General features: G+C 46.1%; 1 protein-coding gene across 2 annotated transcripts in view; it reads left to right on the forward strand.

Moving 5' to 3' along the window:
* Positions 1-214: 214 nt before the first annotated feature.
* Positions 215-17,104, forward strand: part of LOC126072599 (chymotrypsin-like elastase family member 2A) — a 91,318-nt gene continuing 74,428 nt past the window's right edge. For both annotated transcript variants that reach the window (XM_049877995.1, XM_049877996.1), the window contains exons 1-7: positions 215-296; positions 585-673; positions 4,680-4,777; positions 7,013-7,141; positions 11,419-11,555; positions 12,361-12,506; positions 13,720-13,872. In XM_049877995.1, the coding sequence (XP_049733952.1) occupies positions 257-296; positions 585-673; positions 4,680-4,777; positions 7,013-7,141; positions 11,419-11,555; positions 12,361-12,506; positions 13,720-13,872 (792 nt within the window). In that variant the 5' untranslated portion in view covers positions 215-256. The remainder of the gene's footprint in view (positions 297-584; positions 674-4,679; positions 4,778-7,012; positions 7,142-11,418; positions 11,556-12,360; positions 12,507-13,719; positions 13,873-17,104) is intronic.

Genomic DNA, 17,104 nt, shown 5'->3' on the forward strand with positions numbered 1-17,104 from the left:
AACACACAGTGTAATCTCTTGAAAGCGGATAGAACCCATATTTCAATACCCACTTTTGGCATCTTTTTCAAAGTCTTTGCAGGATGATGAATGAGAGAACACAGGAAAAAAAATATTTGGACACAAACCCTTTTTTCCATTGGGCTTGAGAAAATCTCCATCTTGCATGCTCCTTTTGTATCTCTGGCTGATAAGACCTCTCATAAAACCAGGGCCTTTGGCCAGGCCATGTGTACAGAACTGCCACGGACACAACATGATCAAGGCACTACTGCTATCTGCATTGGTGGCTGGAGGTAAGCCTTGTCACCCAGAGACACTGCTTTCCCCATCCCCTAGTGGAGTTAGGGGTGAGTAGGACTTCACTCTGCTCCACCCGAACTCAGTCCCGTGGTTGTAAGGAACTTAGAGTGGAGTTCCAAAGAAGAGTTTCGAAGAAGTGGAGCAAAGGACAGGACTTTATGGGAGTCCCCGGGATTCTTCCAGAACAAGAGTTTTCTCGTTGGGGTTGGGAATGCGACAACTGTAGTTTACTTGGTTTGAATCACTGCTCCCTGGACTCACAACTCTTTCTCTTTTTGTAGCTCTCAGCTATGAGCTCCCCACTGACCAGGACCAAATGCCCAGGGTGGTTGGAGGTGAAGATGCAGTGCCCAACAGCTGGCCCTGGCAGGTGAGTCCACTTCTTCCCTCTCTACCTCTACTCATCTCGAGTCACCCCCTTTGCCCTTCAACCATGGGGTCTATTGTGCTGGCAAAGATGAGGATTGGTGGGGACTCAGAAGGCAGGATGGGAAACTCCACCAACAAAATAATTTCTATGGCCTTGACCAACCTTGGGGGTTGGGAGAAAGGTACATTCTCCAGCTTAAATATGGAGCGACTCAAACACACATATTCACAAATATATTCTTATATTCTCTATTCAACCAGATGTTTGCTTACAAATATATGGATATCTTATGAACCATTCATCACCATTATGCAAATATACCTTGCTTTAAGGAAACAATCAGTGCTGCTTATGCGAATTAATCCTTAACTACAGGCAAATCAATGTTACCAGTAAAAATAAGTGTTTACTCATCTTAGTACAATCATAATGATATCAAGACTTTTAAGGTATTGGGTGGGGCACAGGCACAAATTATTAGGACCTGTTAATCCTGGGGTTTTTAATCCTAGGACTCTCAAAGGAAATGTGCGAGGTTTAGGTTGCCATATATAAATATAGTAAAATCTCTCTTATCTGACATGATTGGAAGTGAGTAATGGAAAGTTGGAAACCCTAGTGCTAGTAGTTAAGAGTTCGGCTGCTAATCGAAAGGTGGGCAGTTCGGATCCACCAGATGCTCCTTGGAAACCCTATGGGGCAGTTCTACTCTGCCCTATAGGGTTGCTTTGAGCCGGAATCCACTCAACAGCAACAGGTTTGGTTTAACTGAAAGTTGGTTATAACGAGATTGTTAAAAATCATACATATAGACTTTAAAATTTTTATTTTAATTTAGGACATGTAAATATACATTCGTTCACCAATCTTTCAAGTTCTTAACTACCTTTCTTTTAAAACCACCTCCAGAATGGATTATCTTCAATTTCATTTCTTTAAAGCAGAGCAATCCTTTGAAATGCTCATGAAGCAACCTGAGTAATGAGCCCTTCCAGATTTCTGACTTTTTTGCCCAGTCTTTTGGTTTTCTCACAGTCACCTAATTCGATAGTAATTTTTAAAGTCCCATTTATACAGTTTTTCCAAGCATTTAACTTAATTTCCATATAAATCAAAACTCTCTCTCTTTGAACTCATATTTTATTGGTTACATGTTTAATCAAATTATGTATAATTACAACACAACCACAACTGACACAAACAGATTTGGAGACAAACCCAACTGAATCTGGGTGAACTTACAACATAAATGGTGGAGCATCTAGCAGGCTGCCAGCTCTGAGTGAGTCCGTGTGTGTACATATGTATATATATGCATGTACACATGTGGGTGCTTGTGTACATGGGTCTATATGTACATATATATGTGTGTCAGATGTGTGTGAGCACTTCTGTTTTTAGCTAACTTGGTCAGAGTAAGCCTCACATAGAAGGTAATCTTTGAGCAGAGACCTGTAGGAGGTAAAGGACGGTGGATGCTGATACCTGGGAAAAGAATATTCCAGGCAGAAGGAACAGCAAACCCAAGTCCCTGAGGCAGAGGTGAGCTTGGTGTATTTGCAGAACCACATGGAGACCAGTGTGGCCAGAGCAGATGGGAGTGGGAGCTACCGAGGTCAGAGAGGTCATGTATGGACTTGGAGGCCATCGTACAGTGGGGGGTTTTAACTGTTTGAGAAAGGGAGCCACTGGAGGGGCTAAGCAGAGAGGAGACAGAACAGATTTCCTTTTAAAAAGGATCCTTCCAGCTGCTGCATTGGGAAAATATGGATTGGGGTCTGGGCCAGGGTGGGAGCAGGGAGAACAGATGGGTTAAAGTAAAAGTCCCATGAGAGATGAAGGTGGTTGGCACTAGCAGCTGAAGTAGGAAGAAAGGGTAAAAGAAAGTAGAAACTCCCTACATACTGTGGAAGCAGAGCTGACAGGATTTGCTGATGGATTTGGGTGACAGGTATGAGAGCGAGGGGAGTGAAGGATGACACCAAGGCTTTTGGCCAGAGCAGCTGATAAAGCTCGGTCACCATTTACTGAGATGGGGAAGGGCAGAATTTGGGGGAAAATCAGGAATTTGGTTTAAGACATTAAATTTGAGGGTTGCGTCCTAAGCAAAGGAGCGCTGGTGGTACAGTGGTTAATAGTTTGGCCGCTAAGCAAAAGTTCAGCAGTTTCAATCCACCAGTGGCACGTTGGAAACCCTAAGGGGCAGTTCTACTCTGTCCTGTAGGGTCTCTGTGAGTCGGAATCCATTCAACGGCAACAGATTTTTGTTTCTGCTTTGTTTTTGTCTTAAGGAGAGAGCTCCCAAGAAGGAGGCAATCCCAGCAAACCAAATTGCAGAAAGATGTTCAGAACAGAGTTATTTTTTGATAGTGTCTTTATTTAAACAAGCCCCGGTGGTACAGTGGTTAAGCATTTGGCTGCTAACCAAAAGGCTGCTAATTCGAATCCACCAACCGCTCCTTGGAAACTCTAGGGGCAGCTCTATTCTGTCGTATAGCATCGCTATGTGTCAGAATCGACTCAAGGGTAATGGGTCTGATTTGGGTTTTTATTTAAAATTTTGTTATTTTGTTTATCATGGATTTTTTTGCATTAATTTTGGTATTTTTCAAATATTGCATAGAAATACTATTTATCTCAATCACAAAAGGACAAATAATGTATGACCTCACTTATATACAAAGACAAGAACAGGCAAACATGTAGAGACCAAAGTTTATTACTGGTTACCAGAGGCTGGAGGAAGGAGGGGAAGGGAAGTCACTGCTTATGGAGCACTGAGTTTTTGGTTACAGTGATGGAAAAATCAAATTAATTTAAGGGTAATAGTTACACAGCCAATTAATATAATTGATGTCAATAAATCGTACACCTGTAAAAAGTTGAATTGGCAAATGCTGTGTGGTAGATATATCTACAATACAACAAAGAAAGAGCAGGTGCTGAGGCTGTTTATGTACAACCAAACACCTCATGGGATTTGGTTTCTTGGTTTGGAGATTTAGGGTCATGGCTTAATGGGACATCCCAGTTAACTGGCCTAACATCACCTTTAGTATTTCTGTTCTACCTCCTGGTTCCTTGCATAGTGCCTGGGGTCTTAAAAGCTTGCAAGCAGCCATCCAAGGCACTATTCCAAGGTACCCATTCACCTGGAGCAACGGAGGAAGAAGGAGAGTAAGAATAGAAGGAAGAAATGGAATGTGTGGCTAATTGCCTCCATGAACAGCTGCCTCCTTTGCCATGAGACCAGAAGAATGGGGTGGTGCCCAGCTACCATTACTGAATGTTTTTACCAAAGATTCTATAGAAGAATCCTGATCAGAAGGGGGAAAATGCAGAATAGAATTTCAAATTCTCATGAAATCCAGACTTTCTGGAGCTATGCAGGCTGGATGAATCCCTGAAACTATTGCCCTGAGATGATCTTTAAACCTTAAACCAAAAATATTCCCTGCAGTCTTCTTTAAACCAAACAACAGTTTAGCTTAATTTATAAAGAATGTCTACCTTGAACATTGCTGTCTTTTAAGAACTATCTGTATGGGATCAAAGTGAAAGCAGTAACTAGAAAGATTAGATAGGACACTTAGTGGGCAGTGAGTTTAGGTGAATGAGGAACAGTTTGGAAAAGGAAGGTGAGAATGGTTGCACAACTTGAAGAATGTGATCAATGTCACTGAATTATACACGTAGAAAAGATTGTACATGTAGAAAGCCTGGTTTTCATGAGAATTTGAAATTCTGTTCCATATTTTTCCCCTTTGAATCAGGATTCTTCTATAGAATCTTATGTTTTGCTGTGTATATTCTCAACAACAATAAAAAAAGAACTAAAATCAATTAATTTTTTTTTTTTTAATGTGAAGGAAACATCACTTGACTACTAAGTTCTAAACCTGAGGCGAGTGCCTTACGCACCTCACCCTGGTCTCAGCCCTGCTCTCAGGGATGCTGAAAGAGCAGAAACAGAGGCCTAACTACCAAAGCCTGCATTTCTTCCCAGGTCTCCCTGCAGTACAGCTCCAGTGGCCAGTGGCGTCACACCTGTGGAGGGTCCCTGGTGGCCAAAAACTGGGTCTTAACTGCCGCTCATTGCATCAGGTAACTGCCATTCCCCAGTCACCCAGCCTGCTCTCCCCAGCAGCCAGCATGCTGCTCTGAGAGTTGGAGCCCAAGTGGCCTGAACCACACTATATAAAGAAGTCTTGCAAATAACCACTTGTCTGGCCAAGAAACCAGCTTCGGTCAATCTATAGTTCAGTCATTGGTCAACTGATGGGTCAATACATGACAGGGATTGAGTCCCATGATAGACACTGAGGGGAAGAGGGAGGGGGGAAAACCCAGTTCTTGCCCTCTTGGGGGTACTAGATATGGCCTCAGAATCTGGAATCGGGTTTTCTTGAGCAACTTAAATGAATCCTCCAAGCTCCAGTGCCGTCACCTGTAAAAAAGGGGATAAAAGAATTAACCAAAACCAGCAAACTAGTTGCCATTGAATCAATTCTGACTCATGGCAACTCCACGTGTGTCAGAGTAGAACTGTGCTCCATGGAGTTCTCAGTGGCTGATTTTTTGGAATTAGATTGCCAGGATTTTCTTTTGAGGCACCTCTGAGTGGACTCCAACTTCCAATCTTTCCATTAGCAGCCAAGTGTGTTAGCCATTTGCACCACCCAGCAACTCCTGACAGAATTAGGTGTGGATTAAATGACTTGATAGGTGTTAAGGTTCTGGCACTGAGTACTCGGTAAATGTTAACTATTACCATTATCAAGGTCCACAAGGGAAAGAAAGGCTCCACAGCATTGTTCACTTGTCCCCTTCCCTCCCTGTGACCTCCGGGTATTTTGCATGAGCTGGAGCTCACTGGGGCTTTGGTTGGGTCTGTGTTACTCTCTCATTGCTGGAAGTGATCCATCCTCCCCCATCTAAGTTATAAGCTCTGTGAGGTGGTGCGAAAAGGAAAAGAGGCCTGGACATCAAGACTCCCGGCTTCCAGTTCTGGATTCTAGTGGGACTCTGGACTAGTTGCCCCTTGCTAGGCCTCACTTTCCCCATTTGGAAATGAAGGATAGGGGCTTAAACTAGAAAATGAGCTAGGATTCCCTGGGAGGAAATGATGGCTATTTCCTCTGTGTGCATCTCATTCCCCACATATATAAAACCCAGAACCCAGTGCCGTCGAGTCCATACGGGGTTTATATTATTACAACTTTTATATTGTATTAGACTTTGTAACTATTCTATTATAGTTATAATTAGTATTATATTGTTATAGTTATTATATAGTTTATATTATATTATAACACAGATGTAATATATTACGATTACCCTGGGGTATACTATACAGTGACATCACTATGGGAGTACAGGAGGTATGGACCCCAGCGGGTGACACTGTCAGAGAGAGTGACATCAAAAAGATTGTCTATAAAAATATCCCTGTAGTTAGTTTTGACAACAAAAGCATTTTTCATAAGCCTGGCTTACATGTATCAATATACCCACAAGGCTAAAATCCTGCGCTAATTTACTTTTTGAACCTTCTCATGCGCTCTGGTCAGAGCTGTCATTATTACCCAATTACAGTGACGCTTTGAACCACGTGGTTTCATTCACATGCACTACAAGCACACACTGTTGTTTTCATTGCCGCCAGTGTTTTTATAGTTGCTGATTTTGTCAAGTTTTCTAATGGTTTAGCTACACTATTGCGGTAATTAGCATTTGTGAATGTGTATCTGTAACTTTTTTGAGAATGAAGTAGTGATTAGAGAAAAGGAAGGAGTGATATACAGAAATTATGATATATGAGTGACATTAGCACAAAAAACATTACTAAGGATTCCGTACGGGTTGGTACAGCAGTAGGTCTATGTGGGCGGTGACACCATGAGTTACCCCACTGGGTAACACCAGCCCTAGTGATGCCACTGATATTATGTCTCTATATAATAGCTCCAAGTAGTGGCTCACGAGGAGTCCCTGGTCGGCACAAATGGTTAAGCGTTAGACTACTAACCAAAAAGTTGCTGTTCAAACCTGCCTAGAGGCACCTCAGAAGTAAAGTCTTGGCGACCTACTCCGAAAAGGTCACAGCCTTGAAAACCCTGTGGAGCAGTTCTACTGTGCACTCATGGGATCACCATGAGTCAGAATCAACTCGAGGGCAACCAACAACAGTGGCTTGAGTAGCATTTGCTTATTTTGGCTCATCATCCAAAGGAAGCCACTAAACCCATGCCACTGGGGAGGGGTGTCCCTGCCCATGGGGGCCAGAGAGAGGAAAGGATAGCTGGAGCTGACCCTCTCTGCTTGGTCCTCTTTCCCCAGCTCCTCCAGGACCTACCGTGTGGCACTGGGCAAGCACAGCCTGTCCTCAGTGGAATCCGGCTCCGTGACTGTCTCGGTCTCCAAGTCGGTGGTGCACGAGAAATGGAACTCCAACCAGGTTTCCAAAGGGTACCTTCTGCCAAGCGTCTGGGGGTGCTTAGGTGGGGGGTGGCAGGGACAGTGGTAGGGGGGCTCCCAGGGGGCAGTGGGCTCAGCCCAGCCTCCACCCCTGCACCTTCTCCAGGGAGAGGAAAAGGAGCTCTGACCACATGGAGGTGGAGCCAGCCCCTCCTGCTCCACAGGTGCCTAGGGTGTGGGTGTTATTGGGGGAGCTTGGAGTCTCCTCCCAGTTAAGCTGCAGGTCCACCCTGGACACTCACTGACCATGTACCTACTCTATGCCAAGCCCTGCGGACACCGGGTGGATGCTGCAGGCCCCATGGCTGTCAGTGGAGTTAGGACAGTCTCTCCTGCCTCCCTTCTCTGTGCTCCTCTCAAACAAGGAGGCCCTTTACGTTTTCAAGGATTTCCTGATACCTGTCAGAGACAGCCTGGAGTGACACATGCAGGAAGAAGACTGGGTTCTGGAGCTCTCTGAAGCCCCACAGCATTTATTCCCCAGCCTGCAGGGAAATGCTGATAGCCTTCCCACTTCTCTTTTGAGATGCTTATGTACCCCACCCTCTTACCTTTTATGGAGCCCCGCCAGTGTCATATGACATGCTGGGGACTAGACTCTGGGTGCTGGACACAAAAATGCACAGGTCACTGTGCCTGCTCTCAAGGAGCTTGTGTTAGTGAGGCAGTGTGGGGTAGTGGTTAGGAATTGAGCTTTTGGTGCCTGATTGCTCAGATCTGAATAATGACTGTGCAACCTTGTGTGAGTTACTTAACCTCTCTGTGCCTCAGTTTCCTCTTGTGTAAAATAAGGATAATAACAGTGCCTACCTCTAGGGCTGTGAGGATTAAAGGAGATAATATATGGAAAGCACCTAAAAAGGGGCGTGGTACATAACAGGAGCCATATGCATGACCTCTCATCATCATCACAAGCATCATTATTAGGGCAATAACAAGCTGTAGGTGCTGGGATATGTGAATAATGATGGAGGGGCCTGAGGAGTCTGCCCTCGAGGGTGGGAATGGGCAGGAGCAACTGGCTGATTTTGCCAGAATTCTCTCTATGTGCAGACCAAGTCGAGGCATATAACACGCCACATTAGAGATAAGAGCTCACATGTTTAATTCCCCTTCTGGATGGGATCTTCCAAGAGCTGGGGCTGTGCCTGATTCACTCCTGAATCTCTAGCCCCTAACCCAGGGTGTGGGCACATAGTAGGGATCAAGGAATGTTTGCTGAACATCAGGTTTCTTCCATGAACACTAATCCTAAGATCCAGGTGGTGGTAAACAAAATCCAGAGTCTTAGCTTCATTCACACCTTCATTCAACAAATATTTGTTGAGCACCTACGGTGTGCCAGGCCCTGTTCTAGGCACTGGGGAAACAGCAGTGAAAGAGACACACAAGCTCCCTGCCCCATGAGCTTTACGTTAACTCCTAAACTCGAGCTGCTCCTTGTAGCTCCGAGGGATGCCCCTTGCTAATCCCACAAGCATGGGTGCTCTAGTGGCCAATGGTGTCTGTACCTGGCGACTCTGTCTTCTATTAGGACAGGCTGGACTGTCCAACATTCCAGAAACTCTGCCATCACAGCTTCCTTTCTAATAAGCTCTCTGCCCACCATAGCGGTTAGCTTTCACAATCCTACAAACACTTAGTGCATCCTTTGTGCCAGGCACTGTGCTAAATGTTTCCTGTGTATTGTCTTATTTACTCCTCACACCACCTTTAGGAGGCAAGCACTATTATTAATTATTAATGCCATTTTACAGATGACGAAGCTAAGACTTAGTGACGTTACGGCACTTGCACGAGGCTACAGAGCTAGAGAGTAGCATTCAATGGGTGTGATGCACTAAGCAGAGAGCCTGGTCATAGTAGGCCTTCAACACACACTTTTATCATTATTGGCACCATCGCTGTCATTGTGGTTATCTCCCTGCCAGAAGCAGAAGTCATCTTCCCTTTTCCCTCCTTCTCCATCATCTTGCTGGAATCCAGAGCTGCCCATCATCCTCCCCTTCCCCAATCCAAAAGGGCAAGTCTGCAGCTCCAGAAAGGCTTCCAGGAAGAAGCTACCCAGTCATCACTTCAAATCACAGAGTTTTACTTCAACAGGCATACGGCCTCTTCTGCAGCCCAAGATGCTACTCTTGGGTGGCTGCCAATAGCTCAATCTGCCACATCTTCCAAAAGGCCCCTCATCCCAGCCTGATGGAGAGCAGGAGAGAGCCATATGGCCACAACACTCGGGATCCTCTCATTTAATCAGCCAACAAGCATGGGGATCTACTGTTGTCCAGCACTGAGGAGGGCTTACGGAGGGGTCCAGGAGTCATGAGTCAGTCCCAGCCCTCAAAAAGCTTGTTGGCACATGAACCAGCAACTACATTATCCTGAGACCAGAAGAACTAGATGGTGTCTCGCTACAACCGATGACTGCCCTGACAAGGAACACAACAGAGAACCCCTGAGGGAGCAGCAGAGCAGTGGGATGCAGACCCCAAATTCTCATAAGACCAGACTTAATGGTCTGACTGAGACTGGAAGGACCCCGGTGGTCATGACCCCCAGACCTTCTGTTGGCCCAGGACAGGAACCATTCCTGAAGCCAACTCTTCAGACATGGATTGGACTCTACAATGGGTTGGAGAGGGGCGCTGGTGAGGAGTGAACTTCTTGGATCAGGTGGACACTTGAGACTATGTTGGCATCTCCTGCCTGGAGGGGGGAGATGAGAGGGTGGAGGGGGTTAGAAGGTGGCAAAATGGACACAAAAAGAGAGAGTGGGGGGAGAGAGCAGGCTGTCTCATTAGGGGGAGAGTAATTGGGAGTGTGTAGCAAGGTGTATATGGGTTTTTGTGTGAGAGATTGACTTTATTTGTAAACTTTCACTTAAAGCACAATAAAAATTATTAGAAAAAAAGGTTGTTGGCAGATGAGACACATACACAAGACACTGGAGAGACACAAAACAACACTGGATGTGTCAGAGGATGTGGGTGGACAGAGAGTTTGAAAAAAGGCCCTTCAAGTCAGGAACTGCCAGGACAAGGGACCTGCCACAGAATGGGCAGGTGTGTGCTAGAGCAGTGACCAGCTGTCTAGCTGGAGAAAAGGATCAGTGTAGAGAAATTATGGAGGAGATCAGGAGGATGGTGCGTTAGAACTGAGAAGGCTGTCAGCCTTAAGGACCTTAAATGTCTGTCCTATCAAAGGGTGTCACTGTCCCCGTTATCTATGGCTACAGAGCAACTTACCCAAAATTTTAATGGCTTAAAACAACAGTTGTTCATTATAATTATCTCTCACTGTCCTGACTGGGCTCAGTTGGGCGGTTCTCACTCAGGGTCTCTCATGAGGTTGCAGTCAGATAGTGGCTGGGGATGGATCATCTCAAAGATTCCTCACGCACATGTCTGGGAGCTCATGCTGGCAGTCAGCTGGGACTACTGTCCAGGCCATCCACACGTGGCCTCTCTCTGTGGCCCGACCTTCTTCACAGCATGGAGGCTGAGTTCCAAGAGCCAGAGTCCCAGAAGGACCAGGCAGAAGCTGTATCTCCATTTAGGCCTAGTCTCAGAAGCCACATAAAGTCACTTCTGCCGTAATGACAAGCCCTCCCAGATTCAAGGCGCAGGAACACAGATCCCACCTCTTGATGGGCAGGGTCATCACGTTGTAAGAAGAATGTGTGGGATGGGAGATCTTGCTGCTGCCATCTTGGAAAATATAATCTGGCACAACCACCGGTTTTCTGAGCGACAGTGATGAATCTGGCAACACATGCAAGGTAGAATAGAGGAGAGAAAGACTAAAGGCCAAAAGGTCTTTTGATCTGAACATGTCCTGCCATTTTCTCAACCAAACACAGGAAATACGTGGCAGAACAGACATCATCAGGCAATCATGGATTTTTTTTTTTCTTGCTGAGCCTGGACAAGACCTCAGAATTCCTGACACACAGCACTGCTGGCAGCCATGGCTAGTTCATCAGAGTGGACATTGCAAAATAAAACCTATTTGCCAGCCCTGTTCTAAACCTTCTCCTAAAAGAGTTTAGAGAAATTAAGGTCTCCAAGCTCCACCAGGGTCAGAATGCAATCCTGTGGTTTTCACCACAGCTCCTCCAATCCCTCTTAGCCCTGAGAGAAGGCAGATTCACAATCAGCCTGGCTGAGGAGGGATTCAATACTTCCAGCTGGGGTTAGAATCAGAAATAAAATTGGGGTAGGAAAAGTCAATGCTTTCCTTATGCTCTGCCTCTTTCCTGCCTGACCCAGGAACGATATCGCTCTGCTCAAACTGGCCAACTCCGTCTCCCTGAGTGACAAGATCCAGCTGGCCCGCCTCCCAACTGCTGGCAGCATTCTGCCAAACAACTATGCCTGCTACGTCACGGGCTGGGGAAGGCTGCAGAGTAAGTGGGAGCCAAGGCCGCTCCAAGACTTGGGAGGGGGATAGAAATGATATCAGCCCTCTACGGTCAGCGGTTCTTACCCGAATCATCATTCCAGGATCTTTGGAGGAAACAAAATTGAATTCACTGCAACAGGACTAGTTTGGTACTTTCACCAAACCAGAATATTTTTCCCATTTAGGGGACTCCAAATATCAGGAGGCTCACTGTCATTTTTATTACATGTCATTTTTATCACATCACATTTATAACATCACATGGATCTAGCTAAGCAAAAGCAGGATTTGTTACCTTTGTTATAAGGGTGTTTTATCTTTGTTATAAGGGTCTCAACCCAAGGGCAGAGAGGGAGCAGGCTTCAGGAATAGCCTAGAATCAGGGGCTGGAAGGCTATAAAAAGCCTAGGAAACCTTTTCTCAGTATCTCTTTTCTTGGAGAACCTCCTTCATTCTCCTCCACATGGAAGAAAATGGCAGCCACTGCCAACAGCTCCCAGGTTTACATCCTCTCTGGCTGGGATCACTTAGTCCCAATCCTAAATTCCCAAGGGAAGAAACTCAGTGGCTTAGCTTGAGTCAGGTGTTCACCCCTGAACCAATCACCAGTGGCCAGAACAATGACCAAATCAGCTGTGAGGACACAATATAGGCAAGCATGGCTGCTCCCATTGCAATTCTATGGCTAGAGGGAAGTAAAATGGGCTAGAAAAAGAGGTGCTAGGCAGAAAGCACAAAGAGTGTCCACTACTTCCTTTCTCCTCAATAGACCGTTTACCCCATAACACTTTCTCTCTGGTCTCTTGCAGCCAATGGTGCTGCTTCTGACATCCTGCAGCAGGGCCGTTTGCTGGTTGTGAACTATGCCACGTGTTCTAGCTCTAGCTGGTGGGGCAGCACCGTGAAGACCAATATGGTCTGTGCTGGTGGTGATGGTGTGGTCTCCAGCTGCAACGTGAGTACAGAGAGTCGGGTGACCATTCTTCACAATGAAATGTGGCTGGGGGTGAGGAGTGTCTGGGGGTCATAGTATCCATCCTTCCACCTCCTGGCAAAAGCTCCCAGGAACAGTTCCAGACATTTGAGCAACTGGTCTTTGCCCTTGTAGTCTCCAGAGAAAATATTTTGTGGTTCCCCTCACAGTGTCCACAACCCTCATTGCCAGGAGGTCTGTCCTTGGGTCTCATCAAGCTCTCTCATTACAGTTATCTCTCTTCTTTCTTCTACATAGGAAGAGACTCAAGGGGAGGTATTCTCTGGGTTACCGGTTGCCATTCAGTCAATTCCTTACTCATGGTGACCCCATGTGTGTCAGAGTTGAGCTGATTTTTTAAAGTAGATCACCAGTGATTTTTGTGAACCACCTCTGGTTGGACTCAAAAAGCCAACCTTTCTGTTAGCAGCTAAGCTTGTTAACCATTTGCACCACCCAGGGACTCCATTTTAAGAGGAATTCTACTTTATCTGTCGAGTTAATCCCTGTAATGTCCCAAAGTGTCCCCTCAAGGTAGCTGCCACAGAAGCTATCCTGTGGACAGCACTTTAGCCAGAAGGAATGGCTATATCATAGGCTTCGAACCTCAGTGGACAGAGCAGGAAGGCACTCTGTCACTAACAGTGGGGACTTCCACGCACCCTTCACATCACACTGTGGCCTACACTCTCTGCCCTTATAGATCGCCTTCAGGAAAACTCCCTCATGCTCCCTCATCAGCACAGACCATATTGGTCTTCACTGTGCCGCCCCATCAGCCAGAGCTGGAAATATCCAATGGTGGTTAGGAGCACGGGGTCTTAACTCTGGGACTAGGTCTTGTCTCCTTCACTTACTGCCTGTACAACCTCAGACAAGTCAACCTCTGGGAGCTTCAGTTTTTCCTCATCAGTGAAACGGGGCATATTAACGATATTTGCCTCATGGGTTTTTATGAGGATTAAATAAGGGATGTAAAGTGCTGGGCTCAGTTCCAGACACACAGAAAGATTTAATAAATGTTAGCTCTTGGTATCACGGTGCCATCTTGAGCTGTGACTACTAGGTCCAGCTCAGAGGATATGGCAGCCCACAGTAGAGCAATATAAATGCATTGAGAACAAGCAAAACCCAGGATTCTAATGGGCAGCCCCCTCCCCTCCTACCACATCACCCTTGCTCTATCCGTCTTCAGGGGGACTCTGGGGGACCGCTGAACTGCCCAGCATCTAACAGCAAGTGGGAAGTACACGGTGTGGTCAGCTTCGGGTCCTCCCTCAGCTGCAACTACTACCACAAGCCCTCTGTCTTCACACGAGTCTCCAATTACATCGACTGGATCAATTCGGTAAGAACCAGCAAGCCCTGGGCTCCCTGGGTTCACCATGCTCATCTGCCCCCACAAGGGCAAAGCCTGTTGAGGTCTGAGAACCTTCTCCTTCCTTCTGAGAGCTAGGCAGGGGTCCCCTAGGAGGAGGCTGCAGGCTTGGGCAACTCCTGTTGGGTCCCTCATGGGCCCCAAAATCTCTGTGTGGATAAAGTTGAGTGAAAAGGAACATAGAGGACAGCCTTGGCCAGAGAGGTTAAAGACAAAGGATACTCCTCCAAACGTTAAGAGTGGGATTGCTAGGATTAGTATTTTATTTTCGTGTATCTATGTATAGTTCTAAACCCTACCATTCAGTGATATTAATAGTCGTATTTATCTGCAAAGCCCCAAACCTGATAGTTCAAGACCTCCACAGCCTTAATTAGAAGAAATCAGAGCCCCTGAAGGAGGCACTCATTTGTTTATAATAACCATAGAAAATCATTTAAAAAAAAGAAAAAAAATCTGGCGCCAATACTGGGAGCAGCCATTGCTACCAGCAACAGTAGGTAGAAGCGGCAACAACAGGAAGAGTCATCACAAGAATTGGTCCCTGGGTGAGGGGGAAGGAGACATTGCAACCTGGTGATTGGTGGTGGGAGGAAAAAGGAGGACACTCTGTGCTGATCGGGGGACTTATTTTTTTTTATCATGGTAAATATATATGTAACAGAACATTTGACAGTTCATTGATCTTCCCAGGTACATTTCAGTGACCTTTATTGTGTTCATCATGGTGTACAACCATCACCCTATCCATTCTCACATCTCTCCATCACGCTTAACAGAAGTTCAGTGTCCTGGGGGGACTTGCAAAAACCACTTCCTGGCATTGGCACAGCCTCAATTTGCTCGTCTGTGAAATGGGATAGGGCCTCAGCATTTCAGGAGGCAGAACAAACAGGAGGTGCACTGCTGTGGCAGAGCCCCAAAGAAGGGAAAGTTGGCATCTGGTTTCATTATTTTAAGTTTAATTTGCAGAGAGCTGCTAAATGGAATTAAACTGACACTCCATTATAAAGTAAAATATGACACCATAGCCATGAGCATGTGGTCACAGGAAGAAAAATACTCTGTCAAGTCAAGCAGGTGGGCTGCTTCCAAGTTTCCCCACCAGTACTCTCTGCTCCTTCTCCGTTTGTCTGTCTGATGGCATTTCTTTGTCAACAAGTGGTAAGAGGGACCAGACACTCCGGAACAGCCTGTCAGAGAAAATTCTAAAACCAAGAAGAAAGGGGACATGAATTTGTATTTTTTTTTTTTAATTGAAGGAAAGTCGTGATTTCATTTTAGCAGAGGAAAAGCTGAGTTCCACTTTTGAGGTGCCACTGGCATTTCAAAAGAACCTGGCACAAGCCTCATTGTATGGAATGATGCTTAGTGGTCTTTTCCCGGTCAAACCTGAGGCTCCTTTTCTAGCCCCAGCTGCCATGTGAGTCACCATGCAGCTGGTCCTGGCAGTACCTGGGGGACACAAAGCAGGAGTCTGGGGCAATTGTCCTAATTTGTTGTCCCCAGTATCAGCTATTCCCAGCAACACACACAAGGAGGACAGAGCAGACCATAGCCAAAAGCCATGGCCAGACAACAGAGGGCATCAACGGGGAAAGCAACCCTTGAGAGACAGCTGGGCAGAGGCCCTGCGTTCAGCTGCCCAGTGGCAGCTTCCAGGAGTGGGCAAGCCAAGCTGCCGCCACAGCCAGTTGTCCTCTGTGGAGGCCACCCCCGGCAGCTGCATAGGAGCCAAGTGGAATCCAGCCCAGGGGCCCATCATGGAGTCAGGCACAGCTGCAGCTCTGGGGGTACTTGGGAGCACCTGCCTGGATAAACCAGACGGTGACAAACCAAGGCCGGGAAGCTGCCAACAAAAGGCATGAGCAGGGAAATGACAGGAGGAGACAGGTGGCCAAGGGCATTTATCCTTTCAACAAAAGTTTATGGAGTGTCAGCAACACAGAAACCTGTAGCAGTTACTAGGTTTTTTCTTCCAGCAAGTTAATAGTCTTTGTTAAGACAGCAAAGGATGGGAGGCTATTGCTTAATGGGTAGAGTTTCTGTTTGGAGTGGTGGAAAAATGTGGAAATAGTGGTGGTGGTTACACAACGTTGTACATTATCAATGTCACTGAATTTTACACTTAAAAAATGGTTAAAATGGCAATTTTATGCTAAATATACTTTCCCACATTAAAAAAATAATTTTAATAGTAAAAGATTATAAGAGTGTATCAAGTAAGAAAGTAGAAGTCCCCACTCGTTCCGTACCTTCATCTCCACGGCCCAAGGATAATCACAGTTCTGAGACTGATGTGTGGTCTTCGGGACTTTATTTATGTATTATGAACACACATGTACATAGTGTCTTCCAACCAAAAATAGGATCTTATTCTTCATACCATTCTGCAACTTGGTTTGGGGAGGCAAAGGCAACCTGACTCTATAGACAGAAGCACCACGCCCTTCCTCCACAGCAAAGACTCAAAAACTAAGTAAAACAGAGACAAACATCAACCCTGGAACCCTAAGGGTCAAATGAAGGGATAAAGAACTCAACCAAGCACCAAAAGAAATAAGAAAATGACAGAGAAGAGAGAGTGGGAAGAGCTACAGAGTGGAGGTCCCCTATCAGCTAACAAGGCATGGATTCACCATCTTGGGCCCCTGAGCCACCCCAAGAACAGTGGACAGGGAGTACAGAAAGGCAGCTTCACTGAGCTCCCAGCGGGAGACACAACACCTGGTAACCAGTGATACACACTTTCTGACCATCCAACCTTCTTCCCCCTCTGCGGCCTTTGCAGCTTTCCAGCAAGCCATGGTCACTCAGCCAAGGACACACTGGCTCCTTGCAGCTTAGATTTGCCCTGCCCATACAGGCCAGCTTTTTCAGTGCCAGTTTTTTGTGCCGTAGTTCTTTTGGCTTCTTTTCATTCCTTCTCTCCCTCTCACCTCCTTCCTTTCCTTTCACTCAATCATCTGGCTCCATTTGCCATCTCCGCTCCTTCTTGACAGGCTGTGCAGCACCACTCAGCTGGGGAACCATGTCCCTGGATCACGTGGCCAAGCCAGAGGGCTCCCTTGGGGCTTTTTTTTCTTTTTCTTTTTCAGTTTCTTGTCTCTATCATCTTTCCTTTCTTTTATCCTAAACATCTGGTGCCATTTGCCATCTGTTCCTTCTAGACGGGGTGTGCAATGTAGCTAGGCTGGGGAAC

Source organism: Elephas maximus, chromosome 3, assembly GCF_024166365.1.
Source record: "Elephas maximus indicus isolate mEleMax1 chromosome 3, mEleMax1 primary haplotype, whole genome shotgun sequence".
Classification (NCBI taxonomy): Eukaryota; Metazoa; Chordata; class Mammalia; order Proboscidea; family Elephantidae; genus Elephas; species Elephas maximus.